At 38.8% G+C, this 15,359-nt stretch overlaps 1 protein-coding gene across 1 annotated transcript in view; it reads left to right on the top strand.

Annotated features, from left to right (window-relative positions):
- The window catches only part of THEMIS (thymocyte selection associated), a gene marked incomplete at both ends in the record, with an annotated part of 71,790 nt that extends 57,691 nt beyond the window's left edge, over positions 1–14,099 (top strand). Inside the window, 2 exons of the mRNA XM_084202497.1 lie at positions 3,628–3,778; positions 13,951–14,099. Of these exons, the coding sequence (XP_084058623.1) occupies positions 3,628–3,778; positions 13,951–14,099 (300 nt within the window). The remainder of the gene's footprint in view (positions 1–3,627; positions 3,779–13,950) is intronic.
- Between the last annotated feature and the right edge of the window lie 1,260 nt (positions 14,100–15,359).

The raw sequence follows: 15,359 nt of genomic DNA, 5'->3' as shown, positions 1-15,359 counted from the left end.
TGCTATTTTATAGGCTGATTGAGTATTTGTGACCAAATGCTGCCGTCTGAAGCGTTTGTCAGATAAGGATTGCCTTCACTATTTTTGGGTTGTATTTTGCAAAGGAGCAGGAATTTCCAGAGTCAGTGCATCATGAGTTATAATTTAGCTCCTGCAATGGGAAAGATTAAACACCAGAAACTCTTCTACCTAAAGAGGTGACTCAAGAAAAAAAATCTGAATGATGGGATCAAATTAATGAAATTAAGAGTTAGGGCAGTAAAAAAAATCCTCACAACCCAAAGTAAATTTCGAGCAGAAATAAACTCTGGAACATGATACTGATAACAGAAAAGTAAATGAGTTTAAAAAACAATTCGACACAGTACTGAAAAAAATATTCACATGGATACAATTGTTGATAGCCCAAATGTTTACAACTGTTGATAGCCCAAATGTTTTAAGTTGGAGGAGAACACAGCTTGGAGCTGTGAGAGGAGGATGAGGGCAGACGCTTATGTTGCAGGGGATATCAGCATTTTGGGGACAGGTTTTGTGCAGCTGTGGCTGTAGATAGGGAAAACATTACTATTTGGCCAGTGCCACTGATAAGAACTATTGTCAGATTTCACAGCTTCTGGAGCAGACAAGCAGAGGGAGGCCTTGCTTGCAGAAGAGAGCTCATGTACACAGACAGGCAGGCAGACAGGCAGGCAGGCAGACAGACAGACACACACACACACACACACAGATGCAGTGCATTAAACTCTTCAGGTGATCAAGGGGAAAAGGGAAACTAATTCAAACCCCTTCCTCTGAAACTCAGTTTGCCTCTGCAGTATTTTCAGTTTGTGCACCTTCAACAAACACTGCACTCATTTACAGCTTCTGCTGAATTCTGACACTTCTGTTCTTACTAAAGTGATGCATCTCCAGCCCTTTAGTTCTCACCTTAGCTCTCACACTTTTTTGTGTTTATCCTGTTTGATGTAACACTTCCTGTTTCCTGAGAAGGACTGTGTGTATTTAGACTCATTTACCTTTACAGATTTATGCCTTGACTCCTGAGTTGTTCCTGGACCACAAGCAAACTTGAAGATGTAATGGGAAATTCTTAGTCATTGCTGTAAAATTTTTAGTTCATGCACCTCTAGATGTTGGTTTTATTTTCCAAATGCTGAGATTTGGGGTTTCCTCATGAGTAGTCTTTTATAACAAATGACTGAAGCTCAGATTATGAGTTTTTAATTGAATTAATGTTTTTTCTGGCAGTAACTATTGAAAATCATGGCTGATATCCTGACTTCTTTAAATTAGTGGAACAATGACTCTGCCTAGATAGAAATTCTGTGCTGTTAAGTTTGCCAAGTATTTGAAAGAAAACTGTAAGGCTTCTCTGTTACATAGTTTTTAAAAGGCAACTCATCTTTGTTGGTCTCTAGTATAATTACTATCTATAGTGCTATTAAGGATGTTAAAATGCTATCAGATTTCAGCATAAAGTGATGTGACAGTTCATTTTCTGTAATCCTATTTGTCTTCAAATGTTTGAGTTTTGCATATTTTAATTTGTTTACAAGGTGCCCCAGGTAACAATTTTTTCACAGCATGTGGTTTTGCTGATGAATTATAAGATTAGCACAAATTCCAGATACATTTTTCTTAATGAGGCTATCTTTCTATTTTGATACCAAGGCCTGTTTTTAATTAGTTAAGGCAATGCAAAATAAATAAACTCAACAAACTCATACATCACACTGATTGCTAGTATTAATAGCGTGAGTAGAGTAGAAAATAAGATAATTCCCTTTTTTTTAAAAAAAAACAACTTTTTTTTTTATGTCTACAGTTTAAATTAAGGTTCCATCCTTCCCTGAAAGCTGACTATTAAGTGAAAGCTTTCTGTGTGCTAAGTATGCCAAATGACTGGAACACAGGAAAAATCTGCCTATGAACAATAGTTACCCTACCCTTCCCAAGACCTTTAATTTGTGATATAGATGTATGACTGATACCAAGGGTGGAACTAAGTTAGTGGTTATTTAGGCATTTATTTTCCCCAAGAAGAAGGTGGACATTTCTCAAGAACTGCTTATAAAATGAGTGCTCATATAATTGGGACAGTCTGGCAACAAACAGGTGGGGTACACAGGCATGTTTAGGTGCTGAAGATCAAGAAAAGGAGATGAAAGAAAGCCCATGCCCTCCTGGGGAAAGAAAGTTAAACCCTCTGCTGTGAAAAACTTCTTCTGACATGGCTGTCCTCTTGGCAAAGTATTTCTTAGCTGAATTTCTTTTTTACCTGCCCTGATTTTTTTGTGAATTACATCACTGCTTCACTGCTTACAGCTTTGCTGGGCTTCAGAGGTTCTTTTGCAACCAAGGCGAGCGCTCCTCAGCCTTGTACAACCTGTAGAGCACAAATATGCATTGAATACTGCAACTCAACTGACTCCTGCAGATTGATCCTGTGGGGAGTTTTCTAAGAAAAATGAGAAAAGTATTAGAGATTCCTCTAATTGAAAAATAAGGGTCTTCCACTTGTGCAGTGTTGTGACCCACCCAGGGGGCAAAATCATCCCTATGTTTTATAGATTACATCCTCATCTGTTTTTCTTAATATACTCTTCCAAATTTTCTATTTTGATTACCAGTGACTTTTTTTGTTGCTAGCTGATATCTTTTTTCAAAAACGGCAACTTGTTGTAAAATGTGGTCTTGTGTTGCGCCTTCGCAAATTGTGGGTTGATTCTGAAAAGATCAGATCCTATTACTGTGTAGCTACTGTCAGATTTACCAGATTTACTTGACCTTATCTCTCTGAATAAAATGGGCTTTGTCATAGCTAAGGAAAAAATCTGCATTTGATTTTGAATGGAAAATCCATACTGATTTTTTCCTAAAATATATACTCTGGTCTGTACCTACACTGTAGCTACTGTAGAGCTTCACCAAAGATATATTTTTGACACTTTTAATTGACTGTTACTTACACAGCTAAAAATATGTATTTGACTGAAAGTATTTATGATATAAATACCTCAAAATTAAAAATAAGACAACATAATTATGGAAAGGGGTTTATGAAGCTTGAATTTCAAGGGATGTAAATATTGCAGCCATCTAACTTACTTTTTCCAGTGTAATAAAACTATAATTAATAAAGCCATAATTGTATGTTCCCATCATCTAACTATACTATGCTGTGAATACTACTGGGTAAATGTAATTGAAATGTCAGACTTTATATGAGTTTGTGATGTAATATGTAACAGAACACATTAAATGAACAATCGATACAATAAAAATAGTTAATCAGAAAGTAATCTGAATCAACCAAAAGGGATACCTAAATCTCCTTTTGCTTGTGTGACACCATATAGCCAAAAAATGAAAAGGAAAAGAAAGACTGGAGATGTGTTTTAGAGGTAATCTCCTCACCTAGAGTGCCTCCTGGTCATGTTATTTTGTGATGTACATGCCTGAAAGGCAAGCTCTGTGGTAAATGTCATCAATGACTTTGACAAACAGAAAAATCTGTAGTTAAAACTCACAGAAATAACCCAAAAAATATTGCTCTTGCATGTCACATCAGTTTGGAATAACAATTTACATGGAAAGTTAATGTGCTATTCTACCTAATTTCAGAATTTCTACGTAGACACCACCAAGAAATTGTGCTCAGATCGAGATGCTGCTGTTTTGGAATTGCAAGTTAGTTGTCAAAATGATTTGGTGCATTGTGAGAATAAGGACATGACTGGGAAAGCTACTCTAGTGGAAACCACTGTGACTAAAGGTCAGTAAAGCTTTATGGTTTGAGCTATTAATATAATAAAGCTTAACCTCAGCCCTAATGAAAATTTGTTATACAGGAGTATCTTGTGTGATTTCACTTGGAAGCTGTGGCTTAGTCAAAAAGGGATGAAAAGTGAACCTTTCTGTTCTTCCTCCATAAATGCCATGAGGCAAATTCATCCAGGCTCTCAGCAGCAGCATGGTATTAAACTCTGTCTGACTCTGCTGCATGAATATTCAGTGGTTTTTAGGAACATACGACTGGAAAACATGTGCTGTCCTTTTGCTTTAGAGTGATGCTTACACATAATCTGCTATTAAAAAATACCTATCCCAAAGTTTTAAGATGAAAAAGCCATTTACATTAACGATATAGAGATGCCTTCAATTCAAATTTTTGTATTTTGAAGAACAAAATAATACTGAGCTAATTACTTGACCGATAATTGTTTTAATTTTTTTTCTCTATTTGTTTGTATTTCCCATAATTTTGATAGGTTGCTAGATTTTCTACTTATCTTTCAAGTTTTTCCTTTTTCAGAAATGAACCATACTGAAATTGAAAATCTAGATCATAAGAGGACAAATCCAAATTTATTATATATATTTCAACTTTGCAGTTAATATAAAAAAATTGATTTCATTAATCTCTCAGTCACAGGTTATATTTGAAATATGAAAAAATCCCATTAATTACAACACTGGAACATTTTGAAGACTAAAGCACTAATATTCATCCTCACAGCATTTGTTAACTGATAATTGATACCAATAGAAGAACTTCTTATAAAGTTTCTCTTTTTTCCTTGTCATTCAGTGTGTAAGACTCTTAAAAAGAGTTGTCTATTTGAAACTATGTGTATTGAAACTTTTAAAAGCCACATAAACCAATTTTCTGGAGAAGAATTACAGTGTCATGTTGAATATTCACTAATCCTTATTGCTGTGGAAATTGATTATTTGAGGACTGATTATTGAAGGCAATGTGGTTTAACCCCTGTCAGCAACCAAGCTTCACACAGCTGCTTGCTCCTTCTCCCACCAGCAGGTTGGGGGGGGAGAATTGGAAAGGAAAAAGCCAGAAAATTTGGGGGTTGAGATAAAGAGAGGGAAAGCAAAAACCACTCACACAAACAAAGAAAAACAAGGAATTAATTCTCAGCTTCCCATGGGCAGGTAGGTGTTCAGCCATCTCCAGGACAGCAGGGCCTCCTCTCATGTAACAGTGATTTGGGAAGACAAACTCAATCACTCCAAATGACCCCCCCATTCCTCCTCCTATCCCTTTGGTCAGTTTGGGTCACCTGTCCCAAACTCTAACTTCCCTTGCCAGCCATGGCAGTATGAGAAGCAGAAAAGCCCTTGGCTCTGTGCAAGCCCTGCTCATAAAAAAAATCCCTTGCACATAAAAAAAAAACTCCATATTTTCAACCCCATGTTCAGCACAAACCCAAAACCGCCTTGTACTAGTCACTGTGAGTACAATTAATTCTGCCCCAGCCAAAACCAGCACAATATTTTGGTATCTGGCAGCTTCTAAATAAAATTCCAGAATTTTTATATTGTGGCTTTGAAAAATCTCTTTTCAGGCTTTGTTTGGTCACTGTTTAATGATTTGATTAGATTTTATAGGGGTAAATGGTGAAGCTTGCATGTCAGCAGGTACAAAGGACAGTATCCTCAGTTTAAACTCCACCAAAAAAAGGAACACCAACACAGGTTAACATGGTACTCATTTTTTGTTAAGGGCACTTCCTGTAAATCACTGAGACTTGACTTTGAAAACCATTGTCTGTTCTTCAGGGGTTAATTGGATCTCTTGCCTCTCTCTTGTGCAGTGAGGCAGACATGGGAAGCTGAGGGAACACACCTGAGGAAAATGTGACCAGTGCCTCCTTAAGGAAGAAGGCAGACATAAAATTTATGCTGAGGACTGGCTTATTCACAAGCACAAAAGTCAGTGCTTGAGTAGGTGCTTCACTCTATTGGCCTAGACTCCTCACAGACAAGAAATGTGACACAGGCTAAAGTCTCGAAGTGCCTTTATGGTGAAGAGTCCTCAAATATTTTTCTGAACTCAGCTTCTCAGTTTGTGCAAAAGGTGAAGTCACAGAGTCACTTCCTGTGCCTGTTGCAGGAATTGTACAGCAGTTCATAAGCTGAGCTCCATTGGCTGAGAAAAGCAGTATGGAGCCACTATTACTAAAACTTCACCTCAATAGCAGGACTGGGAGGTGGCTTGGTCTTTCCATTTTTCTACTGTGAAGGTATTTGTTACTTCTTGTGTTTCTTTTGTAGCTGGAAGTGTCTGGGAAATGTCTGTCTCCTTCCTATCTTCCCATCAGGTACTGATGCCCAGTGATAACATCTTCCCTGAGCCTTCTCTTCACCAGGCTGAGCAGTCTCAGCCCTCTCAGCCTCTCCTTCTATTTCAAATGCTTCAGGCACTTCATTGCCTTCATGGCTCTCTGCTGGACTCGCTCCAGAACATCCATGTCCCTCTTGTGCTGGGAGCCCAGATCTGGACTCAACACTCTAGGTGTGCTCTCACCAGTGTTGATCAGGGGGACAAGGATCTCTGCTGGCATCACTCTGCCTAATGCAGCCCAGGAGATGTTGGACCACTTTGCCACAAGGACACATTGCTGGAGCATGGTCAGCTTGTGTTCCAGGACCCCAATGTTTTCTTTGGCAAAGCTGCTTTCCAGTCATTCCTTCCCAGGCCTTGCATTTTCTGAAACTTCATGAAAGTCCTCTCTGCCCAGTTCTCCAGCCTGTTCAGGTCCCTTTGGATGGCAGCACAACCATCTCAGCTGCTCCTCCCATTGCATACTTACTAAAGAAAGCTCATTCCCATCTACTGCTCTATTCATGAATCACTGTGTCTATAACAGGCACCCACAGCATCACTCATATTGGTCTCTCCATTAAATCCTGACCCAGAAACTCTCAGGGTCACCTGCCCCTGGGCAGACAGCTGCTTCTGGTACCCGCAAGATTTCTTACTTCTCCTTCATGCTGTGTGTTAGCTCATGCAGTTCATGTACCTGGACACCAGACAACAGACTAGGACTTTTTGCAACAGTTCCAGGTTTGGACCTTCTGCTGAACATGTTTCAGCACCATGGAGAAATGCTGCAGTATCGCTGACAGTCCCATCTGACCTGCTTCGAGTCTGTCCCCTTCTCTTTATTCATCCAGAGACAGTAGCATTAGTCTTTTGTCCATCCCATTAAGCCTTATTTATATGTCATTGATAATCCTTTTTCAGAATCTCAAAAAGCACTAGATTTTTATTGTGATTTTTCAGTTCCTAGCCCAACTCTGTTTTTCTTAGCCAATTCTTCACTTGCTCTTAATTCTGAAACAAACTACTTGAGAAGAATGCTTTTTCTAGGGCCTTTTTTGGGTTTGAAAATATCTTTTCTTTATAGTTCTTGATCTATTTCCTTTGGTCTCATTCCATCAAGATCCTAATATTTGCTGTGACATCCCTTCTGAGAAAGCAGAGTTTATTTTTCTTCTGGTTGAGACCCATATATCATTAGTCATGGTAGACTGGTGGCTTAACTCCTCCTGCTTCTAGCAGACATATTTTTTTAAAACTTTAGCTATCAGTCAGGCTTATTTTTTCCTGTGTGATTCCATGAGTTTATGGCTGGAGACCCGTGCTTTGCAGGTAGCTTTGGGTGTATGACCAAGAGTATTAGAGAAAAAAAATGGTGTTATGACTGCTGAAGGCTTGCATGACTCAGGTACTGTAAACATTCACAGACTAACTCTTCCCATGCATCTGAGTTCTTAGCCATGTATCTGATTCAAAAGCCCATCAGTCACAGGGCTCCTGGCTTATTTCTCATTAAAATTGCAGTTAGCCAATTTGAAGTTCACCCTATTCACTCTTTTGGCTTAGGCTGTTCATGGAACACCAAATACAAGATAGCTTTTGTTACTGAGGATTCCAAACAAACTCCTAGTGCCTCTCTTAGTATGCACACTGAAAATCATGTAGTAGTATCATAATGATACTTCTTTTGCAAGACTAGAAAATTGCTTCTCATTTAATTGCCTTGGAGTACATCCCTTTACCAACTCTGTCCAAATTGGAGTAGAGTGTGAGTTTGAGCTAGGCAGATGTAACCCAGTCCAAAGAACAGTGATGGATTGTACTCTGACATACACAAATCAAAGCTGAAGTTTTTCCTGAAAGTTGTATGTTAGTATAGTCCAAAATTATTTGGCTTGATTAAAAGATAATTGCAGAATTATACAGGAGAGCAGATTAGATTATGGAACAGTTCTTCCTGGCCAGCCAAGGAATCCCCATGAGTCCACTGCTGCGTGCAGCAAGCTTGCCTGTTCCAGAGGGTGTACTCTGCTCTGCTAATTCAAAACATAATGGAATAGAAAATATGTCAAGACTAATAACACAGACACACTCCTGTAGGTTTTGAGTGGGTGGAAATGCACCATTCACTGACTAATCTTTAAACTTCTACTGATGAATGTTAAGCCACCCTCCAAAGCACCAACCTGTTTCAAATTCCTAATAAGGATGTTGAATCTGTACTCTCAAAAACCCCCCTAGTTACAGAAACAATTTCTATTTCTTACCAAAGGCCAGATAGTTCCAAAAAGAAAAACAACGTTTTTTCCTCCATTTTAAAGCCTCTGTTGTCCTTCATTACAGAGTTCATGTTAATAAAGATAGGATTTATTATCTTTGTTTCTAAGCAATTTAACCTTCTTCTGTTCCAATTAAACCTGAATAGGCCACTAAAGATATTATCTTATTTTCTTATATTTGACTATGGTTGAATTAATTAAAAATGGTAGCAATAGCTGCAGGATAATAACTCTCATCAGAAATCAGCTGCATCAGTTTTTCTTTATCCTTGAAATTTATTCTAAGTGGAGTTTCTAGAACATTACATAATCTTCTTGTTCATGGCATAGGTTTCTGGAATAGTTACAGTCTGCAACAAAACAGTGTTTATGCTGATTTTGTTCGTTCATGTCAGGATATTTTAGAGAAGGCATTTATATATTCTGTCTTTAGGCACTTGATTTAGGAGGCTTGTGGGCTGGAGAAAAGAAAAAAAAGAGGGTTGGGCCTTCCATTTGTGCTTTAGGGTGCACATATATCTACTAAATTTTCAAAGATGGTTTAAGAAACTTCTGCCCCTGTAGCTTGCTGTCCCATTTGTGAAGACAATACTTTGACTATGACACTGTGCTCTAAAACGAATATTAAAATGAATTAAACATAATAACCGCAAAAACTTAAATCAAAATATAGAATTATGAATAATTTCTTTAAAAAAGAAAAGCTGGGTTTTTTTTGATGACATCACAGGGATTTTGTACTAGAGTTCTGAACTAGGTGCATGGGAATAAACAATATGAATTAGGAATCCTTTCCTGTATGTGTGTGTGACAACTCCCTCCAGCTCCACACTCAGCTCCGTGTTTGATTATAGAAATACTGATGTTAGATTCTTTGGCTCCCATGGTCTTGTAATTTTCTTTAAAAAAAAAAGAAAACAAAAAAACTTTTTGTGTTTTCATCTGTAAACACAGAATTTATCCTTGGCTGACACACCTTTAAAAAAAGGCAAGAAAATTACTTAAATTATGGAGATCATACCATTTTATAGGATGTGAGTACACTTTAGTAAATGATATTGAAATGTTTTCAATCAGCTTTACTCTCAACCAAACTCTAACTTTTTTTACAGCAGGGAGAAGAAAGCACAGGCTCCAAATCCCTCTAATTTCACTGGTTTATTAGATATGACTTATTGTAATTGCAGTAATATTCAGAGATTCCAGGCAGGAGCCTAGGTGGTTGCAAGGGGGAGGTATGACAGCGTAATATGTAGTTAAACCAAAGGTTTAATTCGTGTGAGTGCCCTTTCCCACTCCCTGGCAGTGCTGCTGTTTCTGCTCCCCCAGTCCTGTGCAGAGCAGTACTTGAACGTCTCTGATGGTGCCCTGAGCCCCACTCTGCATCCTCTTGCAGGAACTTATGATGAAGCAAGAAATATGAGACTGTTTAAAACTGGTGGCAGCCATTTCTCATCTGCAAGAGCTGTTGTTACACTGGGGATTTATTTTATATGAGGCAGTAGTGAAACAGTGGAAACTAGGTTTCAAAAAGTTCAATAAAATGAGCAAAACAGACCAGAAAAAAAAAAAACTGACTAAGAAAAACATTTTAAAGTAAAAGGACAGTGAAAGATGTCAACAATTGTCTATTTTGGGAAATTTAAGATTCTTTTAAAGAGATTCAGACTAATCTTTTCCAAACATTAGTTTAGGAGATTCCAGAGGAAGATAAATATTGCCCATACATTAAATGCAACCCTACAGTTTACGTGAAATATTTTGATTGTGGCACATAACCATTTTTAAAGATATGCTACATCATCACATGAAGTAATGGTTGATGGATATCAGCTCAAGGAACAGTCCATTAGTTTTATGGGCTCTGATTCTTCTAACACTGATGGGCTTTCAGCAGCACTCCCTAAGGAATTAGTTCTCATTAGCACTGAGGAGCATCAGAACCTGACTCACAGCAAATAAAATGCTGCTGCTCATAAATATGCTTGGTTTATGCATACACCTTTGGTTCTGTGCATTTTCACTCAAGTGATGTGCAGAAATAAGGATGTGGTTCTACCATGTTGAGTTCATAACATTATTATGCAGAATATTTCTCAACTACTTTTTTCAAGTTAGGCATAAATAAACAATAAATGCTGTGTGATTGACTGTTAATTGATGCAGAGTTAAAACTGATCTGAAATATTTACCATAGCTATAAAGCTATGTTATGGCATTCAGGTGTGCAGAGTTGTGCATGTACATGAGCTGAGGCCTCTAGCTCTTGTTTCTTTCAAGCAAGGGTCTTGATGGGTTGGGTTTTTTCTGTTGCCTGCCTTTTAAAGAAGGGCAAAATGGAGACTTATGACAACCATTTCTGACCTTGAAATTTGTGAAAAACAGCAAGCATATTCCCAGAAAAAGCCAGTATATCCTACTCACTCAAAGGTACAGGTGAAATTAATGGAAATTTTTAGTCTGCAGAGCACCAGCCTTCCACTATAAAGGCAAATATAATTATACAAATTGTTCCAGGAAGAGCAGAATTAATGAAATTTGATTTAATAAGTATTCAGGACTGTTGTCCCCTACTGCTCCTCTCTGTCTTTCCTGATAATAACCAAAACTCTCCTTGCAGTGTTCCTATCAAAAGAAAAAGAGCAGGTCTGGAGCTATGTGTGTGTTGAGTGGCCAACCAATATGCACACACTGATTTATCCTGCTGTCTGCTGCCAAATGGAGTGGATAACAGCTGTGTTCTGCATGCTTCTCTTTCAATAGAGGAACTAATTCAACTCTAGCTTTAGTAACCACTGTGAGACTTCTGTCTCCTTTTCAAATCTGACTGAAATTGGCAGAAATAAACTTGTAAAAGTACTGAGGAGATTGATGGATGGATGGACAGCATGATGACATAAGCCTTGTTTCCTTGGCAGACTGAGATGGCCTATCTGATTCGGTAATTCAGTGTTGAGGCTAATAGATTGTTTTTTCAAACAGGGAAAAAAATTGCATTGATTTCAGGGTTCAGAATCCCCCTTGGACTGTTCAGCTTGTCTCATTAATTGCTTAATGCTTTATTGAAGTGTAAATATATTTATTTCAAAAGGAACTTTGAACAGGTTTGAGACTGGGGACAGCTGTGATTTAGTCTGTCCTGATGACATCAACATTATTTCTCCTTGAGCTGTCTTGCTTAGAAGTGTATCAATTTGTTTACATGTGTTTGGGAAAGAAGAAAGCCTGGCTATGCCATCCACGAGCAATCTGTACCTTATATCCATATTAGCAAGTCTAAGTGCACAAACAATATTTCCCTCGCTGAATCACGGGGATTAGCTTATTCTTTCAGTGCCTGTTTTATTCATTAGTTTGCTTTTACTGATATCAAGCACAGCCAAATTGCAAATGAACTGCAAACCCGGAAATGTTTATTAACAAGATACTGGCCACATGTGAGATATTCCATGCATTTCTAATCATATACTTGGGGTTTTGTTTTGGGATTCTTTTTCCTTTTGATGCCTAGATCTGGAAATACTTTGCTAATTCAGCAGTGGGGGACTCGTGGCTCTATAGGTCTGGGATAAACTCTGCACTGGTATAGGCAGACAGATACTTGATTAACCTCATATTTATTTCCAGCCTAAGAAAATCCATAAAGGAAAGGATCACACCTTCAGAAAGAAATTATTATTACCCAGTTTTCAAGGAGACACCTCAGTCATGGAGAGTCTCAGGAGAAACACAAGTGGGATTTGGAGACTGCTGGGAAATTATAGATTTATTCTCTTGTTGAAGGGACACACAGCGGTCGGAAGTGTAAGACTGGGAGGATTCTTATTTGAGAAGTTTGGTTTCATAAAGAAGAACCTGTTTGACAAACATGGCTTGCTGGGAGGTCAGATAGTATGCTTTGATAGGTTGTTTCAGGTAGTGCCCTAGAAAATTAATCAACCAGGAACAGCTGTACCCACAACAGTGTTGCACACTTGTTTGCAATTTCAAGTGAAAGTTTTGCCTTTAAAAGCAAACCATTCTTTCAGCTCCATGACCTGTGAGACTTCCTGATAAACTCTAAGGATGATTTGCCTTGCAGGGGATCTGTCATGGCATCACCACCATCATCTCAGCTCTAGTTGGTCCTATTGCCACCACAGGCTGGGCTAAGGGATGGGGTGGCTCTGAGGGTGAAATGGGGCACTCATGGACCCATCCTTACGGAGTTTAGTTCCATGAGTTCAGCGGTCCCACAAGTCTTGCAGAGCTTCCTCTGGCCTCAGGGAAGTGGTGGACCACCAAGCAGGGGATGAGACCCTGGGGCCTCCTGGCAGCAGCCAGAGCCACCGTGACCTGTAAAGTGAAATTGTTACAGTTCCCAGATGCACAGTAGAGCCCACCACAGTGCTGGAGCTGCTAAGAGCCGTCCAGGGAGGATCTCTGCTCTTGAGGGAAAACATTGCCGTTTTCTGAAAGGTTTGTCCTCAGTGATGCTTCAGGCCAGTCTAGGTGGATGCAAAGAAATGCATTTCAAAAGCTTTCATTTTAACCTCATGCCATTCTCAACTCCATGTCTCTGCTATATTGCCATCCAAATAAGAAGCAACTGGGGGGTTCTGGCTCTAGGAAATCCCAAGATAACACTGTGGTTCCCTAGCTGCAGGGCTCCTCTTGTCAGGCAATGAAACACAAAAGCATGGGAGTGGGGTATTTTAGGGGTCCCCCATTGAAGGGAGGAAATGGTGAATCTAACTCCATGTTCTTAGGAGGCTAATTTATTATTATATTAGATTAGATTTATTAGATTATATTTATTATACTATATTGTATACTATACTAAGCTATACTAAAGAATAGTGAAAGGATACAAACAGAAGGCTACAAAGAGTGATGAAAACTCATGACTCCTTCCAGAGTCCCAACACAGCCTGACCGTGATTGGTCATTAAGTCAAAACAATTCACATGTTGGATAAACAATCTCCAACCACATTCCAAAGCAGCAAAACACAGGAGAAGCGAATCAGATAATTATTGTTTTCATTTTTCTCTGAGGTTTCTCAGCTTCCCAGGAGAAGAATCCTGGGCAAAGTGATTTTTCAGAAAATATGATGGTGACATGGGAGCATATCTGTGGTAAGGATGGTACATGCAACTCATAGCAGGGGTACTGCTCTTCTCTTGATATGGTCAGATAATTCTATCTGCCTGCTTTTATGCTGTTAGTGATTACACCAGCTAAACTTCTCAATAAACTATAAAGTTATTCATGCATAGATAGCAGGGAGTGGTCAACTTAGAGGTACAAGCCTATACAAAAACTGAAATAGGAATTCTTGAGTGAAGGCTCTTGTAAAGTGCTCAGCTCATTTTCATTCTTGTTCAGTCACAGATACTGTTCAAGAAATTGAGCAAGTCATTTAGGATCTCTGAAAAATATGAAAGTGAAGCGAATATTGTTTTCTTTGCTTTTATGGTTGTCATTTTAAATTGTACAATTTTTCTTCTCCAGGCCAAGGGCAGAGTCTTCCATTTCCTTAGAGTTATTTTTTTGCTGATTTTTCAGGCCTAGCAAGAAACTATGAGGCAGAAGAGGACGAGGAAGACGAGCATGACTACACCTATATTGATGAAAACATAATTGAAAACATAAGAAAAGTATTTCATGGCACCAGCATTAGAAATGAGCATGCACTCTCCAAAGGAAGAAGGTGAGTGTACGCTGGGATCACTTGTGGATGCCATCAAGTGCAGGCAGAGTGACTTTTTACACTGGCTGGTAACCTTCACTTCCCAAAACAAGAGAGGTTTTCCCCTGGGAACTTCCACTGTTGCTGCAAATGCTCCTCTGAGCTGCCACCTGTGACCTCTTAGCCGTGTCACCTTTGTTAAAGGAGAACTTATCATTGTTCTGGGGACAGAAGGCCCTTTTCCTGGTTTGAGCCAATTTGCTCTGAAATTACAGTGCTCTGAATGCGGCCCTTTTCCTCTTTCTGGAAGTGGATGCCCTTGTTGTGCATGACTGTTTTGATGCTTTAATAGCTTTTGGGCATTATCTGTGCTTTCATCAAATCTGCAAGGTTCTGCTCTGGCAGTCTGCAGTGACTTTAAGTGCCAGTGAAGAGGGCCTTTATTTCTAAAAATCTCTAGGTTTCATTTCCAGCTAAACAGAGATGAGAATTTTTCTAGACATGACTGAAACTGTGGTAGCAGTTCTTTCCACTCGTAGCTGAACCTTCTATGAATTTTACTTGGTTTGGTTGAATTGATTGTGAGGAGAAGCCCTTGAAAACTCAGGAAAAACTTGAAATATTGTGTTTCAGAGATTTTACATGAAATATTTAATTTCAAAATGTACTTTGTATTTATTTTTAAATTATGTGCAACATTCATACTGTGAATATGAAGTAAGGTGGGTTTTTTTCTGCAATGCTCAAAACCTTCAGAAACATGACATCCAGGGCAGTGTGTGGCCATGTCTCCCCCTGCTCACAAACACAGACTCCAAAGTTAAAGGAAAGACTAAAAATGGAACTAAGTATGACGTTTCATATAACACATTTCTTCCTCAGTCCATGTGCTATTGAGGTTCTATCATGTAAAGAAGTTGAGAAAGAGAGAATTAAGCTCTCTTCTGACTAAAATATCCCTTCTGACCACAGGCATCAAGTGAAAAGCATGCTTACAAGAAGCAACCCCAGCCTAGAGGATCAGCATCTGTTTATACCACTTACTGTTGTGGCATCAGCTCTTTGAAGTCTTTGTCCACCTGCCCTTTAAATTCCCTGTTAATGGAAGCAAGGTTTCACTTTATTAGTTGTCCTCTTTGAGGTTACTAGCAAAACATGACAGAATAAGACCTTTGCTGCCTTGAGGGAGATCACTCTCTTTGAATAATCTTTGGTTTATAAAGAAATCCCAAAGTTTTGTCCTTAATGGCTGACAGATATACCCACTCTCCGAAATAATTTGGTA

Source organism: Fringilla coelebs, assembly GCF_963513975.1.
Source record: "Fringilla coelebs genome assembly, chromosome: 3".
Taxonomy (NCBI): Eukaryota; Metazoa; Chordata; class Aves; order Passeriformes; family Fringillidae; genus Fringilla; species Fringilla coelebs.
The sequence above is the reverse complement of the archived record's forward strand: the minus strand, read 5'-3'. Positions and strand labels throughout refer to the sequence as shown.